The following is a 15,674-nucleotide window of genomic DNA, read 5'->3' as shown; positions in this document are numbered from 1 at the left end:
GATGTGGCTAAATCTCAGAAGGCAATATCTATATAGGGTATTGAAATATGAGATCGATCTTTATTAAAGATAATTAAAGGGAATCAGTACAACTTGTCAAGCTTGATTGTAATTTGAAAATCTTTTCTTATCGGACAAGACTATTAGAAGTAAATATTACATCTTCTAAACAAAGCATACACAAAATATATTATTTTGTTTTTAAAGATTGGACTGTACCATCATTGGCGTCTTCCTCGGCATCTACGAATACACCTATCACATCATCAACCACCACAACATCGACGTCTACCTCAACATCAGCGATGACAACTACACCTTTGACGTCACAAACCACAACAACATCATATCCATCGACGTCTACATCAACATCAACGACAACTACACCTATGACAACACCAACCACAACAACGTCATTTCAAACACCTGCCATTGTGATAACAAAGGCACCAACTCAAGGTATTATCATCAACTCTGTCTTCATTCATAGAGTGCCGAGTTATTAAATGTTGATATTACTAAATATTATATTTCATACAGTATTAATATCAGAAACATAGTAATTTTCCTATTTGTAAATAACTGTAATGCAAGACAAAAGCACTGAGAGTGAAATCAATCAAAAATCTGGATTAGAACGCTCAAGTTCCGGCTTGGAATCGGAACATTTTGGCAAACTTCAGTCAGAATAATATTTTAATCGTAAATCAATCCAGATTGTCTTGACTTGACAAGGATACCAAATTGTAAATCAATCCATATTTGTTTGACTTGACAAGGATGCCAAATCATAAATCAATTCAGATAATTTACTGGACAAGGATGCCAAATTGTACATCAATCCAGATTTTCTTGACTTGACAAGGATGCCCAATCGTAAATCAATCCAGATTTTCTTGACTTGACAAGGATGCCAAATTGTAAACAAATCCAGATTTTCTTGACTTGACAAGGATGCCAAATTGTAAATCAATTCAGATTTTCTTGACTTGACAAGGATGCAGAATCGTAAATCAATCCAGATTTTTTTTACTTGACAAGGATGCCAAATTCTAAATCAATCCAAATTTTCTTGACTTGACAAGGATGCTCAATCGTAAATCAGTCCAGGTCATATAATGTATTAATTCATAAGGGAAATATTTATTTTTTATCCTTTTATAATTTCATCGATATGATTGGTTACATGTACTTTTACATTATGTCTGTAATATAGTTCATTGCCAACCCAAAGTAATTTAACGGATCGAGCCGATTTTAACCGTGTTACAGGACGTAGGAAATCTTTCTATTACATTAGAACTTTTGATTAAATTTATTTCATAATGCAGCAGCCTAACAGAAATGTGAGATAATTGTGTCTTTTTTAGGGCCTTATTTTGTTCCGACGCAGAAGGGTGGGGGTAACGCTGTACAAACACCAACAAATCTTTTTGCCAGTAAGTATTTTTACCATAAAGCAAAATAGATGAAAGGGATGACGGAAACATTTTAAAACGTTTCCCACGCAAAACTATGATTTATTATAGTAGTAGTAGCAGTAGTAACGGCATTGTGGTGATGATGGTAATAATGATATTGGTCTTGGTTTTGATGTTGGCAGTGGTGCGGTTGTGGTATAAGTAGTAGTAGAGGCAGTGGTGGTGGTGGTGGTAGTAGTATTAATGTTATGGTAGTGGTGGCATTGTCGATGGATGGGCATAGTTACAGCAGAAGAAGTATATGTGGTAGTACAAAGGTTATTGTTAATATAACAGTATCAATCTAGCAGAAATAAAAAGAACATGTTTTTGTGCTAGCAAACAATACATGTACCCGCATTAGTTGATACTCATTCAGCATCCTCAGATGCGCGCGCGTGTGTGCATGCGTGCGCACTCGTATGTGTGTATGTTTTTGATTTGGTCGAGACCACGTCAGCAGAAAGAAAGATATAGCAGTTACGTTTTCGGTGGAGTCGTCTTCGTCAAAATTGTGTTCAGATTTCGCTTAAGATTTTTAATTTGCATATATTTTCTGAACCATTTGATAGATTCTCATCTCGCTTGGCACGCTTTTCAATATAGGAGAGATAATTCAGTCTAAGACCGTTATATTCAAGGTTACAGTTAAAGATTGTTGTTGGTGGTGTTATTGTTTGCGCCATTTTCAGTAACTGATAGGCTAAACATGGCGGCTAGTAAATCTGGTGGAGGCTTAACCCGTGAAAACCTCGGAAAGAACCACATACCCATAGGAAGCTAATGGTGAGCTTTCAAACATACCCACGTTGACCAAGCCCGAGACTAGAACCCACGCGGACAGAGGTGAATTGTCAGTGATCTGTAAAGGCGAGCACCTTAGATCACTCAGACATCCGGGGTCAACACAGTTATAGAATATTTGCGTTAGGGCTTTGGTCAAATTTCTTTCCGTTTTTGCTAGAATATCCTAAACGGTTGATACATTTTCATCACCTATAGGCTCCCCATTATTAAGCCAAATTCATTGTGATACTCGCACTTTAAAATCGCAGCCATAGAAAATTTGCTTTAAGGTTTGTTTTGGTCAAAATATTATTCATTTGCTTGTATTTAATAAACGCATTGATGTATATTTTTCATGCTTGCAACAAATCTATATGATTCTAAGACAATTAATCCTGCGACACGCCTGTTCGCCCTATTGACCATGTAGTCAAGGTCACGGTCACAGAACAATCCCATTAAGGTTTGTAAAAGTTGTTATTTTCTCATCAGATTATATTTGTTTTTTTTTAATCCCGCCGTGAATTAAATTATACTATGCATGAAACATATAAAGCAAATACTATACATTCACGAAATGCTTGCTCAACTTTGTGACCTTGGGACCAAGGTCACACCTTTTGTAGCAATGATTTGATCGTGGGTGCATGAGATATGCAGGCACTTATCTTCTTGTTAATATTCGTGTGTCATCCTTCCATCGCACTTGCAATATCATCATTATCATCCTCAAGGTCACGGTCACAGAACAATCCCATTAAGGTTTGTAAAAGTTGTTATTTTCTCATCAGATTATATTTGTTTTTTTTTTAATCCCGCCGTGAATTAAATTATACTATGCATGAAACATATAAAGCAAATACTATACATTCACGAAATGCTTGCTCAACTTTGTGACCTTGGGACCAAGGTCACACCTTTTGTAGCAATGATTTGATCGTGGGTGCATGAGATATGCAGGCACTTATCTTCTTGTTAATATTCGTGTGTCATCCTTCCATCGCACTTGCAATATCATCATTATCATCCTCATTATTATTATTATTATTAGTAGTAGTAGTAGTAGTAGTATTTTTTATATTATTATTATTATTAAATATATTATTATTATTATTATTATTATTATTATTATTATTATTATTATTATTTCAGCCGGCTGTATGAAGTCGGTAAAGGAATGTTCCCTAAAAGGCCAGGGTGACTTCCAGGCATGTACGGGTTGTCAATTCTATGCCACTTGCGCCTCAAGTGGGTTCTTTGTGAGACCTTGTCCCGTGAATTTGAAGTGGGATGACATACTAAAGACGTGTCAGTATACATCTTCTACATGCCAAGGTCCTTAAGTACTACAGGAAAGCAAAGGATCAGATATTTTCTTTGGCGGATCTACGTGAATTTATTGTTTTACACTGTCAATATTAACACTTTTGACATCAGTAATAAAAGAACATTTTCTTACTTAGTCCCTTATTCGATTTTTTCCTTAATTGCCGCTCGTTTCCCTCTCCTTTGCTGCCTTCCTTAGTTTCATTCTTGCTTAGATAGCCAATATTTTGTTTACCCACTCACAAAATGGATAATTTATTTTTAATTCCGTCCATTTTCCTCTTGTTTTAACTTACTTATTTACACATTCACTCAATCAATTTACTTGTCTCACCTGCTTAGTTAAAAACTAGGCACATACGTGACGCCATTTCATTACTTTTATCCTGCGGTGGCAGCAGCGAAATTGCTTTTTCGATTTTTTTTTCTAAAGTGATATAATCTGTGTCATACCTTTGTTAGCAGTCGAGACATTGTGATCATTGAGAAAAAAATAAAAAAACCAGATGTTCAAGTAGCATTTCATTACGTTTAATAAAAGAGGAAAACATTTTGCATGTCACAAGACCTCGAAACTGTGTAGACTATGATATCAAGTCTTGGAAATTACATTTTTATTATCATTTTGTGTTGCTTTGATTTAGCTTTGGAGTTTGCCTTGTCGTTCTTGTCCTGTAGTTTTCCATTCACATCTTCCCACTCTTTAGTTGCAGAAAGCATTTATTTTTAAATGTACTTGAGAAATCACATTTTATGATATTTATACTAAATGTGTAGCATGTATACAGTGCCTTTCATTATTTTGCTATTGTATAATTTCAGAATATGCTTTCCCTGTCTACCATATTCCGTTTTATTTCAAATTAGGGGTTTAGGGTCAACTTAATCTCGCACGTGAATATGGGGATTACTAATGCTGAATAGTTCCATTACTATTGCACAGTCACTTCTAGTGCTGAATAGTTCCATTGCTATTGCACAGTCCCCTTCTAGTGCTGAATAGTTTCATTGCTATTGCACAGTCCCCTTCTAGTGCTGAATAGTTCCATTACTATTGCACAGTCCCCTTCTAGTGCTGAATAGTTCCATTACTATTGCAGTCACTTCTAGTGCTGAATAGTTCCATTGATATTGCTCAGTCCCCTTCTAGTGCTGAATAGTTTTATTGCTATTGCACAGTCCCCTTCTAGTGCTGAATAGTTTCATTACTACTGCACAGTCCCCTTCAAAACTGACTGGAAATAATGACCGGAAATTGCCGGAAATCGGCATGATCGGTATCTGTGCGGTGAGTATTACGGGTATGAAGCTCTGGATCCTAACTACGCGTTTAATTTGAAAGGTTAATCATGTTGTAGCTTAGATTATTAAGGTTCATCAGTGTTGATCAAAGGGTTATGATATGATATCTGTGTAAATGCTACGTTAGGGAACATATACATATATTTTGATAACGTAAACGCGGCGTAAAGGACGATGGTTGGGGTCGTGCTGCAGCCAAAATTTTTTACATGCACGCTGATTTTCTAAATCCTTTACAGTTATATCATACTGTTGCATCCAAACAATTCAGCGGTTTTGAAACATAAATTTTGTAGAACATTCAGCATTCAGCAACAGCAGAGCATTTTGCCTAATGCAAGCCAAATGTTTATCAGTTGAGAAGTCCTTACTTACAAGAACAGCATTAATAGATGGAAACAGTATACACAAAACAAAAGTGCCTTCGGAAATAGTAGTATATTTAGAAAAATATTAATCTGATATTTTTTTATACATCCACCTTCTAGAGCCCTTACCCGTCCCCCACCCCCAAATTTGTTGCACGTTTTCCAAGGCAAATGACACCGTACCGTAACATTAACATCAAAGAAACTAATGAAAGCAGAATAACCCAAACAACTAGAGCAATAGAAGTTTTTTTCCGTTCACAAAGCTAATCACAAAGCAGATCATTTTACATAGAGAACACCCTTTTTGTGATTTGTTAAAGTCATTTTATGTTCGTTATTTTTTGCAAAAAAGAAATTTCCTTTCAACAGTATGAGTAAAGCGATACAAATGTGAAACAAAGAAATTCAGTCTGAAACCTGCGTAAATCTTAACAATATAACACAAAAAGAGTGTACAAATGCACTTGTCTGTAACAAAATGTGAGTACACTCACTTGAACTAAGTAAATAACCTAACCACATGCACCGAGGTTTGCAAGTTGTACACTTACATGGTGAACCACACATTGAAATATGGCGGAATAGAGAAATATTTTCCCATTTAAATTTAATAAAATCAATACGATATTTTAGAAGATTGTTCAATTTTAGCACAGATTCAGTACATGCACATATAATAATGATTTTAATTAAAAGCCCAAACCAGGTGTCAGAAACAGGTCACTTGCTCTGGAAAGAAACATACAAATTAAAACATAAGCAAAGAAGAAACAAAACACATTTATTCCACATATTATGAAACAGAAAACCGTTCTACGTTAGCAGTAGGAGTGCGATCATCAGTTATAAATGTATAATTTCAATATATTCAAAAGAGTATTTTATAAACTAGAATTTCTTCTTACTTCAACCTCTACGAGGATACGTACGAAAACGAAAGCGACACCAAACTTCCAGAATTGCATTACAGTGATTACATACAGTTCCTCTGTTTGATTACAGAAGACGTCATTAAATCACGCGATAAAGCAACCGGAACTGATCCATTCGTCTAAGATATATCACATGGAGCAGGCCTGATCGTAAAAATAAACCAACCTGAATAGGCCCTTTCATATAAGATAAATTAGTCGGAACAGGCTGTTTGTATGATATATACCAACTAGAACATTCTCGTGTGTCAGTTCCTTTAAATAAGATAAACCAGCTGAAACAAAACATTTCGTAAAATAATACAAAACTGGAACTGGCATGTTCGTATAAGATTAAACCAGTCGGAACAGACCCACTCGTATCCGATAACCCAACTGGAACAGGTCCATTTTATATAAGATAAACCAGCCCGAACATGACCATTCATTTAAGATAATTCAGCTTGGACACATCCGTTTGTACAAGATAACCCAACTGGAACAGACCCGTTCGCATAAGATAAACTAGCTGGAATAGACCCGTTCGTGTTAAAACAGTGGCGGTTTTAGATCGTGAGGACAAAGGTCCCACAAAATCTAATTAAATATCACCGAAGACATTCTGGGAAATATTCATAGAAAAATACAGGTTTGTTTTCAAAATAAAATTTATTTTTAAATAATTTGCTTTAATTATATTATTTATATTATGTTTTCACCACAGTCCAAAATCTATGCGGCCCCCCCCCCCCGTGTGCAGGCCCGGTGAGTTTGGATTTGTGCCGCTACTGGTTATAAAACTTCTTTGATTTGACACAAAACAGATATTTTCTTGATCCCAAAACTCATTGTGCTCGTTTAAAGTAGTCTGACGTGTTGGGTCAATAAAACCTTTTCTCGCTACCAAACTATTTTGCATCCCCTTTGTACGTGTTTCATGGAAAGTGAATGGGTAATAAGATGCTAGAATATCATAAAAGTGGAACCCAAAACGATTATAAGAAGGGAGACAGCTTTAACCGAACCTATCAGCATCTTATCCGTTGCTAAATGGCTCGATTTTACTGTGGGATTTTAGACTTGTTCTCTGTTTTTTTCCGTGAATCATAAAGATCAGAGTTGGAACACGCCCCATGTAGCATTAGTGTCTGGGTGAGTTTCCTTGACAACCAGTGTGCTGATTATTTTGCATTTAAGGAGACCATAAATCTAAGCTGTTTGCGTTTACTATTCCCTATAATTCACAACCTCTTGAATACACCTCTTGAGTCGTTTCTTTTCACGTCTTTGTCTATTAATGAGATCATAAGTTTCACATTCCAACATTTTAAAATATGCACTTTGAAATCAAGTTTATTTGAATCATTAAGCAAAGTCGGATTCAATAAAGAGCGATGACACTTTAATTTCCATGAATGTCACAAAGGTGCTTAACAACATATTCAAATTAAAAAGTTCAAGATATAATTGTGAGCTGATAGGGTGATGACACTTTTATTCTTTCTCAGAAGAGATAAATTACAAAATCATTTTTACCAATTGTTGGGTATATATGGTACGTGTAACATTCGCTGTGCTATTTGTTCCTCAGTATGGAATGACTATACGTGACTTTCGCTTTTCATAGGCAACCTAAAGAACGAGACAATGATGACTCAAATGAAGACAATCAATATAAAGTTGAATCGTAGTAAGCTGTGTGCTGTAAATGTTCGATAAAAATCATAAGAATGATTTTGTCAATTTCTAAATAAGTTAATATGTACAAGTTGAAGATCTCAGAATACATCGCTTGACAGAATCGTCAAAATTAAGGTTGTTAGGGCAACTCCTTACGTAGAAGCCACTTTGTGCGCATGTGGCGAAACTTGTACAGCTATTACAATACTGAAAATCTCCTTCACCCGCAGCATGACACTCCTCAAACTTAGAGATACATCTTCCGGTGTTGGTTCCACTGCTTGTACTAGTTACAGATCCTGTTCCGGAGCTGGGAGTTGTTACTGTGCCAGATCCTGCGCAAGTGCAAAATATTTACAAAAATTTATTATTGTCGACGCGGCTAAGAAAAACAATTTGCTTCAACCATAATAAAACGTATATGCAATTACACTATAATGACAGTAATATTGATAAATGTGACCATATGTGAATACATCTTGTCAGTAACGAGGGAAGATCAACGATTTTTTTATATGGATATTCCATCTTTAGAAGGAGAGGTTTGTTACGCTTAAAATTATCATCATTTTCCATTACACTCTGAAATTTACACTATTTTCATTTGAAAAGTATGTTTAGACTGAATTACAGCCATACATGAGTATCAAACCCCTTCTATTCCGCCACTCGAGAATCATCGATAGCTTCAGAAATATTTTCCTACAGCTCGAATTGCTTTAAGGCTTGGTCTTTAATGTTTTATAAATTCAAATCCTGGTGTTGGACATTTCATGGTATATCAAAGAAAAGAAACATATCAAATACACAATATCGTCAAAAATTTCATGTACTATCTAACTGGTAAATGACACCGGACCATTACGTTATACTAACTGTATACATTAGGGGTGGATGGTATTACCGGGTTACCGTTTTACAGCGGTATTTTTCCAGTGGTACATACCACGACACTTTTTCAATGTACCGGTACGTCCATAGTTTCCATCTGTAAGGATTGTACGGAAATAACCGATGAATGTTGATACGATGCTAATGTTATAAACAGCATTATGCGGAGATGTATCCAGGTATACTTATGTTGTTTGTATTTGGACATAGGCTTATAATATTATATAACGTATTAAATGTTCCAATTGTATATTTGATTTTTGTTTTATATTTTGTTTCTAAGTAATATATCATTTATAATAGAGCTGCCTGCAAAAGAGACATGATGTTTTGGGGACTCCATATGTTTCGTCATAGAAATGCCACATAAGATGATCTAGTTTGCTGAGGGCTTTGTGTGTTTTGTACTTACCACCCAGACAATCTGAGAAGGAAGAAGCGTTGGACCAGCCATCGAATAGACTACAGGAGAGCGTAGCGGACCTTTTCCCTGTAGCAAATGCGTGCCCAGCTCGGCAAGTGGCTGAACATTCTCTACAAGGGGAGGTTAAATCATGTATTGTTTGTCAAGTGGTGTTGGGATATATCGTTTACAAACGTTTTACTGTACATTTCTGCGTTACCTACCGTTTGGTACTATTTGGGTTTCCAATCGTACAATATCTTATATTCTTCTGACGCTCTTTATTTCCGTACCATTCTACAACATTTACTGGAAAAGAGATATACCATTTTCATAGCATTCTTGATGATCATCATTAAACTACGCTAACCACATTTTCTTCATATTGTTTACTATATACGTTTCCAGTTGGAATATCGATCGGACATTTCCGTAAAGGCAAGAAAAATCAGCGGATATAGTTGTAGGAATACACCTCAATTTGATGGGTCTGGTGATTCGTCTCTGGCGGAGTGCAATACATATGTTGCAACAAAAAGGGCCGATATTGTTCCGATTGTAACTTTGTCTTCTTCCGCCGCCGTATTGTGTCATGTAAACAAAAGTAGTACAGAATATTATTCTCCATGGCTACAAATTACATCCGAAGTTTCTTTCTCGACTTGATGATTGTGACAAGTCATGACGCAACCTTGAGCATTTTGGTTTTGTAGTCCTGGATCTTTTTATTAATGAACTTTACGCCATAAATAAAGATGATAATAATGGTCTTGTTTTGTTTTTTGGTGGGAGTGTCTTAATTTAGAAGTCTTGAGTAGAATTAATGATACCGAACTTCTTGGATAACTTGTTTTAGCACTTACCTTTATACCGAAGAATAACTATAAATTTGGCTGAGACGGGGAGAGATTAAATATTTTTTAAAAGGACGTCAAATGCGAGAAAAAGAGAGCCATAACTTTGGACGAAACATAACAAAATAAAAAGTTGAATGTATTATAAACAGGGTGCAACAGTTTTCCACCTTTTAAACGTTCCTGTTTGAGTAACGACTATTGGTCCTTTATGTAGTTGATTTTTGAGTATTTTGAACCAACAATGCTGATCCTACAAAATAATGTTTGTTGCAGATGATATGTAAAGGGACAGAGCCTCCCAAGTGTGTGTGTGTGTGTGTGTGCATATATATATATATATATATATATATATATATATATATATATATATATATGTATATGTATATATATATATATATATATATATATATATATATATATATATATATATATATATATATATATATATATATATATATATATATATATCTATATCACATCAATTTGATATACCCGACTAAAGTCATGAAATTACACATGCTGTGTCATATGTTTGCTAGCCCTTCTCCGTTTAGTGTCTTGACACTACAGTGAGCGTACTATATTTATTCAGAATATTTGCTAATATTTCTTGAAATGTAATGTGCAAGATCTAAACACACAAACGTTTTACAAGCCAAGAAATCTAGAAGGTAACCGTGTGCATTTCTGCATTAGTCCAATAGTTACAACAATGTGTATTCAAACGTGCTTCCACTGTCTATGAAATCGTTTGATTCGTTATTTGGCTGCTAATTTCCAGTGCATGGTGCAAACCAATCATATGCGGAGACAAAAAGAATTAAGGGCGATTCGATGTCAGGAGTTTTAACGGGTTTACAATAATATTAAGTATGTAGCCTGAGAATCCATCGTCATTTTGACTAAACAGTGTAGCCCACTTTTGTAATGCCCTGTCCTTGTGATATTTCGAAATTTCCACCTTGAAAGCATAACATTTATTTTAAAAATCATAATCAGTCACCAAACTTTATTTTGCTCATTGATTTCAATCTGATATTTCTTTCGATGTTTCAGCTTATTAATTTAAAAAAACAAACAAACTTCACAACATCGTAATAGGTATTTACGTACAGTTTATAGAGTGTGTAGTCACAAACCATATCTGCATTTGTTGGTGCTCGTGGGACTGGACATTTCAGCAAGGTCTCGGGCTCTGGACCTGTAATTGATAATAAATCAAGTTCTTGATATATGTATTACTGCACCATAGATTTATCGTGTGTTGGATTTGTCATTATACATCAGTACGAGCATAGCTGATGTACTGCTGAATTCATAAAACTCTCTCTCTCTCTCTCTCTCTCTCAATTATTGGTCCTAACAGCGAAATTTGAATCCTTTAATATATTAACAATCTATATCAGCCCCTTTTTCTTTGAAAGATAGCGTATTTATTATAAGTACGTAAACGTAAATATTGTTTAGTATAGTTCGGGGTGGGGAAGGGCATAAACAATTAACCTGGGTACGTGGGACTGAAACCCCTGTAGGCGACCGTGGGGTAAAGCCGTCACACCCCTCTACCGGATCATCCCCTGGTGAAATGAAATTAGCTCTAGGTGTGTTAGATTTGTTAATAAGCCTGTATTAATACATCTTTATAAGTACATTTCTTGATATTAGATGACTTTTGGGTGATTCTTGAAACGACAAAATGCGTCTAAAGTAATAATTCACTGATGCCCGTCTTTCTTTACAAGATAACTTAATTATTATTGATGTGTAAGCATTTCTACTCCGGGTGCAATTTCTTTTTAAATTCAAAACATAGGAAACGTAATAAATTTATATTCCTGTCAATTTTAGCGGTATGAAGTTTGATCGAAAAGATGGCGTTCGCTTATTTACAAGGGAGATAAATCTCAATCGAACTGAAACCTACAGATCCTATCAATTTACTTGTCAGGTAGAACAAGTCTGATGTCTTTTTCTTTTTACCTCAAAAAAATAAATGCACACACACACAAACATACATACATACATACACACACACATGCATAATTTTTGCAGATTCGCAGAAGACATTTACTATTTAGCGGATGCCACGCAAAAATCAGATTAATAAACATCTTACAGTTCGTTATGGTTCACGTATACTGACACGTATGCTGACATAATTAATTATGTCACGCGTTGAATTCAATACAAGTTTAGCAACACCTGCAAAAGTGAAAGAAAGTTTCTTTTCTACATACATTTAAGTGTAACCGAATTAACATCTTTCTCATTCTAGATAGAAGTACCATGTGGTTGAAATTTCCAGACGAAATTGTTGCGCTATTTTGCAGTCACTGCTTACATGGCGTGGTCACTTTGAATGTTCGCCGCCCGATATAGAAATAAGGTGAAACAAAAACAACTGGAATGAATAAGTTCCAGCAAATTATACACCTCAAATAAATTTTGTATATTTAATTTATTTTTTCTACTTTTTTATGGAACACATTGCACCATGACTATCTTAGCTTTGTTTATCATGAATCCAAACACAGCATAAGGAAAAATCAGCGACGGTTATATTGCAGTTTCTAAAACTGTTATTGTTTGAATGAAATGTTAGCGCGTGTAAACTTTCAAGAACTCTCTTAATCAAACATGTTAACTTTGTCCTCATGCACAAAAGCCAGTGTTTAATATTGAATTCAAGCAACATACTTCAGGTTAGCAAATCTAGAGGAAAATCAGAAATAAATAACGATTTTTTTTAATGACTACAATAATGTAACAGCAACATATCGACCCAATTTAAGTAATGGTACCTTAAAACGTACAGTTATGTTAAACACTGTGAAAGTGAAACACGTAGATGACTGCGCATTGTTTTTTTTTTCTCTCTCTCTCTCTCTCTCTCTCTCAATCACACACGCACACACATACGCACACACACACACACACAGCCAAACAACCAGCCAATACGTATTTGCTGGAGATTTCATTTTAATTACCATCTTCTACCGATAGAGGCAATAAAAGTGCTTCAGTTCCGAGAAGATACAGAGAAACTGAAACACGAAAAAATATATTTTAGAAACAATATATCATACAGAAAATGTTAAACTTTATCAAACCGAACAAGCTAATCCAATTTTAAGTATCTTTCTTTATCAAATAACAAATTTTAAACTTGCTTTGATAAAACTTGTCTCACAAAATTAAACTAATAAATATTGACAACATATGTGCTCAGAATTGCGGGGCGTATAAATAAAGGAATGTCAAATTAAGTTTGAAGTATGACGTTTAGCAAAAGATGGTTACTGTAGAAATCATATCCATCTTTGCAAGTTTGTTTTGTTGGGTAGGATACATATTAGGTACTATATGTGCAAAACTATTTATTGGTATTGGGGATGAACTATTCAAGTATCAAACTAAGGCAGTTTTGTTGAGAATCCTTGTAGAAAATTATTGCAATTTGCTTGATAAACCTCCGAGTAGGGGTTTCTGCGGTTGTTATACTTGTAATTGAAATTAGCATTGATGCTCAAAACAAGTGAACACTCGTGTCAGTAAGGACAATAGCTATCCGTCTTAATTTTGATTAAGAACTTTAGCTTCGAAAAGTGCAATGACATACTGACCTTAATTAGGAGTACTCGTTGGTCTAATCGTTTGAATTACTGCCATGATATAATCGTATATTGTCACCATTGACAAAAGTACCAAAATGACTTGGTACGTGTTTGTTTGTGTGCGTGCGTTTAATAAAAAAGTTGTTGTACAAGGTAGAAGATATATATATATATATATATATATATATATATATATATATATATATATATATATATATATATATATATATAAAATCTACCTTGTACAACTATACAAGTTCAGCGCTGCATATTTCAATTATCAATTACTTTTGCCTACTTCTTTGCTGGCCATAACATCTCGCGATAGTTAAGTCCACTTCATTTATTTCACACAGGCACCCAGATATAATACTAAGATGGGAACGAATCAGGAAAATATTATATTCGGAGTGAAGGTTTTAAAACTCTTCTTACTAAAGGGAAGTAGTCTTTTAAGTGTCTCCACCGATTCCCACCAACTTTCACACAACGCATGCTGTTGTAATAGATTTATAAAGCACATAATGTCGAGAAATCCCGCCGAAATTCAATTTGGTCACGTCGTATAAAGCGTGCTATCAACATAAAAAGTATAAAGATTTCTTGGTCTGTTATCAATCTGCCCTCTGATTGGGGCTTTGAATAGTTTTCTAGAAATGGAATACTTAGTACAAAAGCTGGTAGAAACAGCGGAGACACTTCATTCAAATTAAATTAGCGACTTTTCTCGTGGGTAAAGTAATGACCGTTCAATTAATACTTGTTTTCTCTTGGGGAAAGGTAATTACATAGTTCCAGAAATATCTGATATACGAATCGAGGGATAAGTGTGAAAATACATTTTGGAGTTTCAAATCTTGGCATCTGTGAGAGGAGATTCAAACTCGCTGTCTACCCTCTGAACATATTGCCCTATGTTAGCATCAACCTTGTGTCGGGTACATGTGATTATTTTAGCAAGAGCGTAAGCAGTGTTGTGGATAAATGTACTGCGTTAAGTAAAGCGATGACAATATCGAGACTCACTCGTTCCAGTGATGTGTGCTTGGAAAACCTCTCACTATACGCAGTTATATGTATTTCGAATTAACAGTACATTGTCTACGAAGTAAAATATATAACAACATTTTTATATATCCTGCAGCCTTGTCTAGAAAATAGTTCAGTATAAATAGATCAATAAATTAATGTGAAAAAAAGAATAAAAACTATAAATTACCTGCGAGAATAATGAACATCATACTGGCTGTGTATTACACGATGCGGACTACGTGGGTCAAGCACTGGAGCGGAATGGTCAGGTGTCGGAATCACAATCTTATGACATTCAACCTTATCTTTGGACACAACTCTTAATGGCTGACCTATCTCAGTATGAGCGCTTGCCCACATGTATATACACAATGTCGAAGATAAGATATCACTGACTGAAGAGTGTCTCTCTTAGCAACAGGTGCTAGCTGTACCAACTCTTGAGTTAAATGATCAATTATCAAGATACTAAACAATACTAATTATTACTAAAAATGTTAATATGGATTCTTTACTTCACCTGCTCTCCTGTAATAGTTTGGCAATGGAAAACATACTTTTAAAAAAAAAGTCATTAACCCGTACTAATATGGTTAAATATATATGAAATCTACTTTCATCTCTCCCCGTTCTTAAAAATAGACAGAATAGCAGAAAGTCAGATTAAGGCAGACATCTACATAGATGAGTGGCTAGCATAGTTGGTGGACAGACAGACAGACAGATACATATATAGGTAAATATGTAGACAGATACATAGATAGATATATGGATGAACGGCCGGCCGGCCGGATGGATAGATAGACAGACAGACAGACAATAGGTAAACAGATAGATAGATAACAGTCGATACAGATATAAACATCCTACGAGTATTTTTTATTTCTAACTTTAATGTTTCAGTCATATTGGTACGATGTCTACAGTGTGACAGTTCATAGTGATGTCTTGCGCTGAGGGAATCATGCCGCAGACAAGTAGCATAATGCCCCACACAGTCACGTTATCCTGACACCAGGCCGACCAGTCCTAACACTAACC

At 35.1% G+C, this 15,674-nt stretch overlaps 2 protein-coding genes across 2 annotated transcripts in view; one reads left to right on the top strand and one right to left on the bottom strand.

Annotated features, from left to right (window-relative positions):
- The window catches only part of LOC149770143 (uncharacterized), a 76,562-nt gene extending 72,896 nt beyond the window's left edge, over positions 1 to 3,666 (top strand). Inside the window, exons 26-28 of the mRNA XM_089949336.1 lie at positions 208 to 459; positions 1,371 to 1,439; positions 3,399 to 3,666. Of these exons, the coding sequence (XP_089805462.1) occupies positions 208 to 459; positions 1,371 to 1,439; positions 3,399 to 3,589 (512 nt within the window). The 3' untranslated portion in view covers positions 3,590 to 3,666. The remainder of the gene's footprint in view (positions 1 to 207; positions 460 to 1,370; positions 1,440 to 3,398) is intronic.
- A 3,767-nt stretch (positions 3,667 to 7,433) lies between these two features.
- LOC149770142 (uncharacterized) lies at positions 7,434 to 14,981 on the bottom strand. The gene is made up of 5 exons (XM_089949334.1): positions 14,821 to 14,981; positions 12,975 to 13,031; positions 11,101 to 11,188; positions 9,140 to 9,261; positions 7,434 to 8,171 (listed from the first exon to the last, which is right to left on the bottom strand). The coding sequence occupies exons 1-5, from the start codon at positions 14,840 to 14,842 to the stop codon at positions 7,912 to 7,914; spliced, it is 549 nt and encodes a 182-aa protein (XP_089805460.1). The 5' UTR covers positions 14,843 to 14,981; the 3' UTR covers positions 7,434 to 7,911.
- Positions 14,982 to 15,674: the final 693 nt, after the last annotated feature.

Source organism: Sinohyriopsis cumingii, unplaced genomic scaffold (assembly GCF_028554795.1).
Source record: "Sinohyriopsis cumingii isolate HCF-2022 unplaced genomic scaffold, ASM2855479v2 utg002626l, whole genome shotgun sequence".
NCBI lineage: Eukaryota > Metazoa > Mollusca > Bivalvia > Unionida > Unionidae > Sinohyriopsis > Sinohyriopsis cumingii.
This window is presented reverse-complemented; position numbering and strand designations above follow the sequence as displayed.

Bases quoted from the DNA above. Each gene is read 5' to 3' on its own strand.
- LOC149770142 (XM_089949334.1), bottom strand. From the start codon at position 14,842: ATGATGTTCATTATTCTCGCAG. The intron at 9,262-11,100 runs GTACGTAAATAC...CTCCCCTTGTAG, and splicing joins GACTACACACTCTATAAACT to AGAATGTTCAGCCACTTGCC. The intron at 8,172-9,139 runs GTAAGTACAAAA...GCACTTGCGCAG, and splicing joins CTTCTCAGATTGTCTGGGTG to GATCTGGCACAGTAACAACT.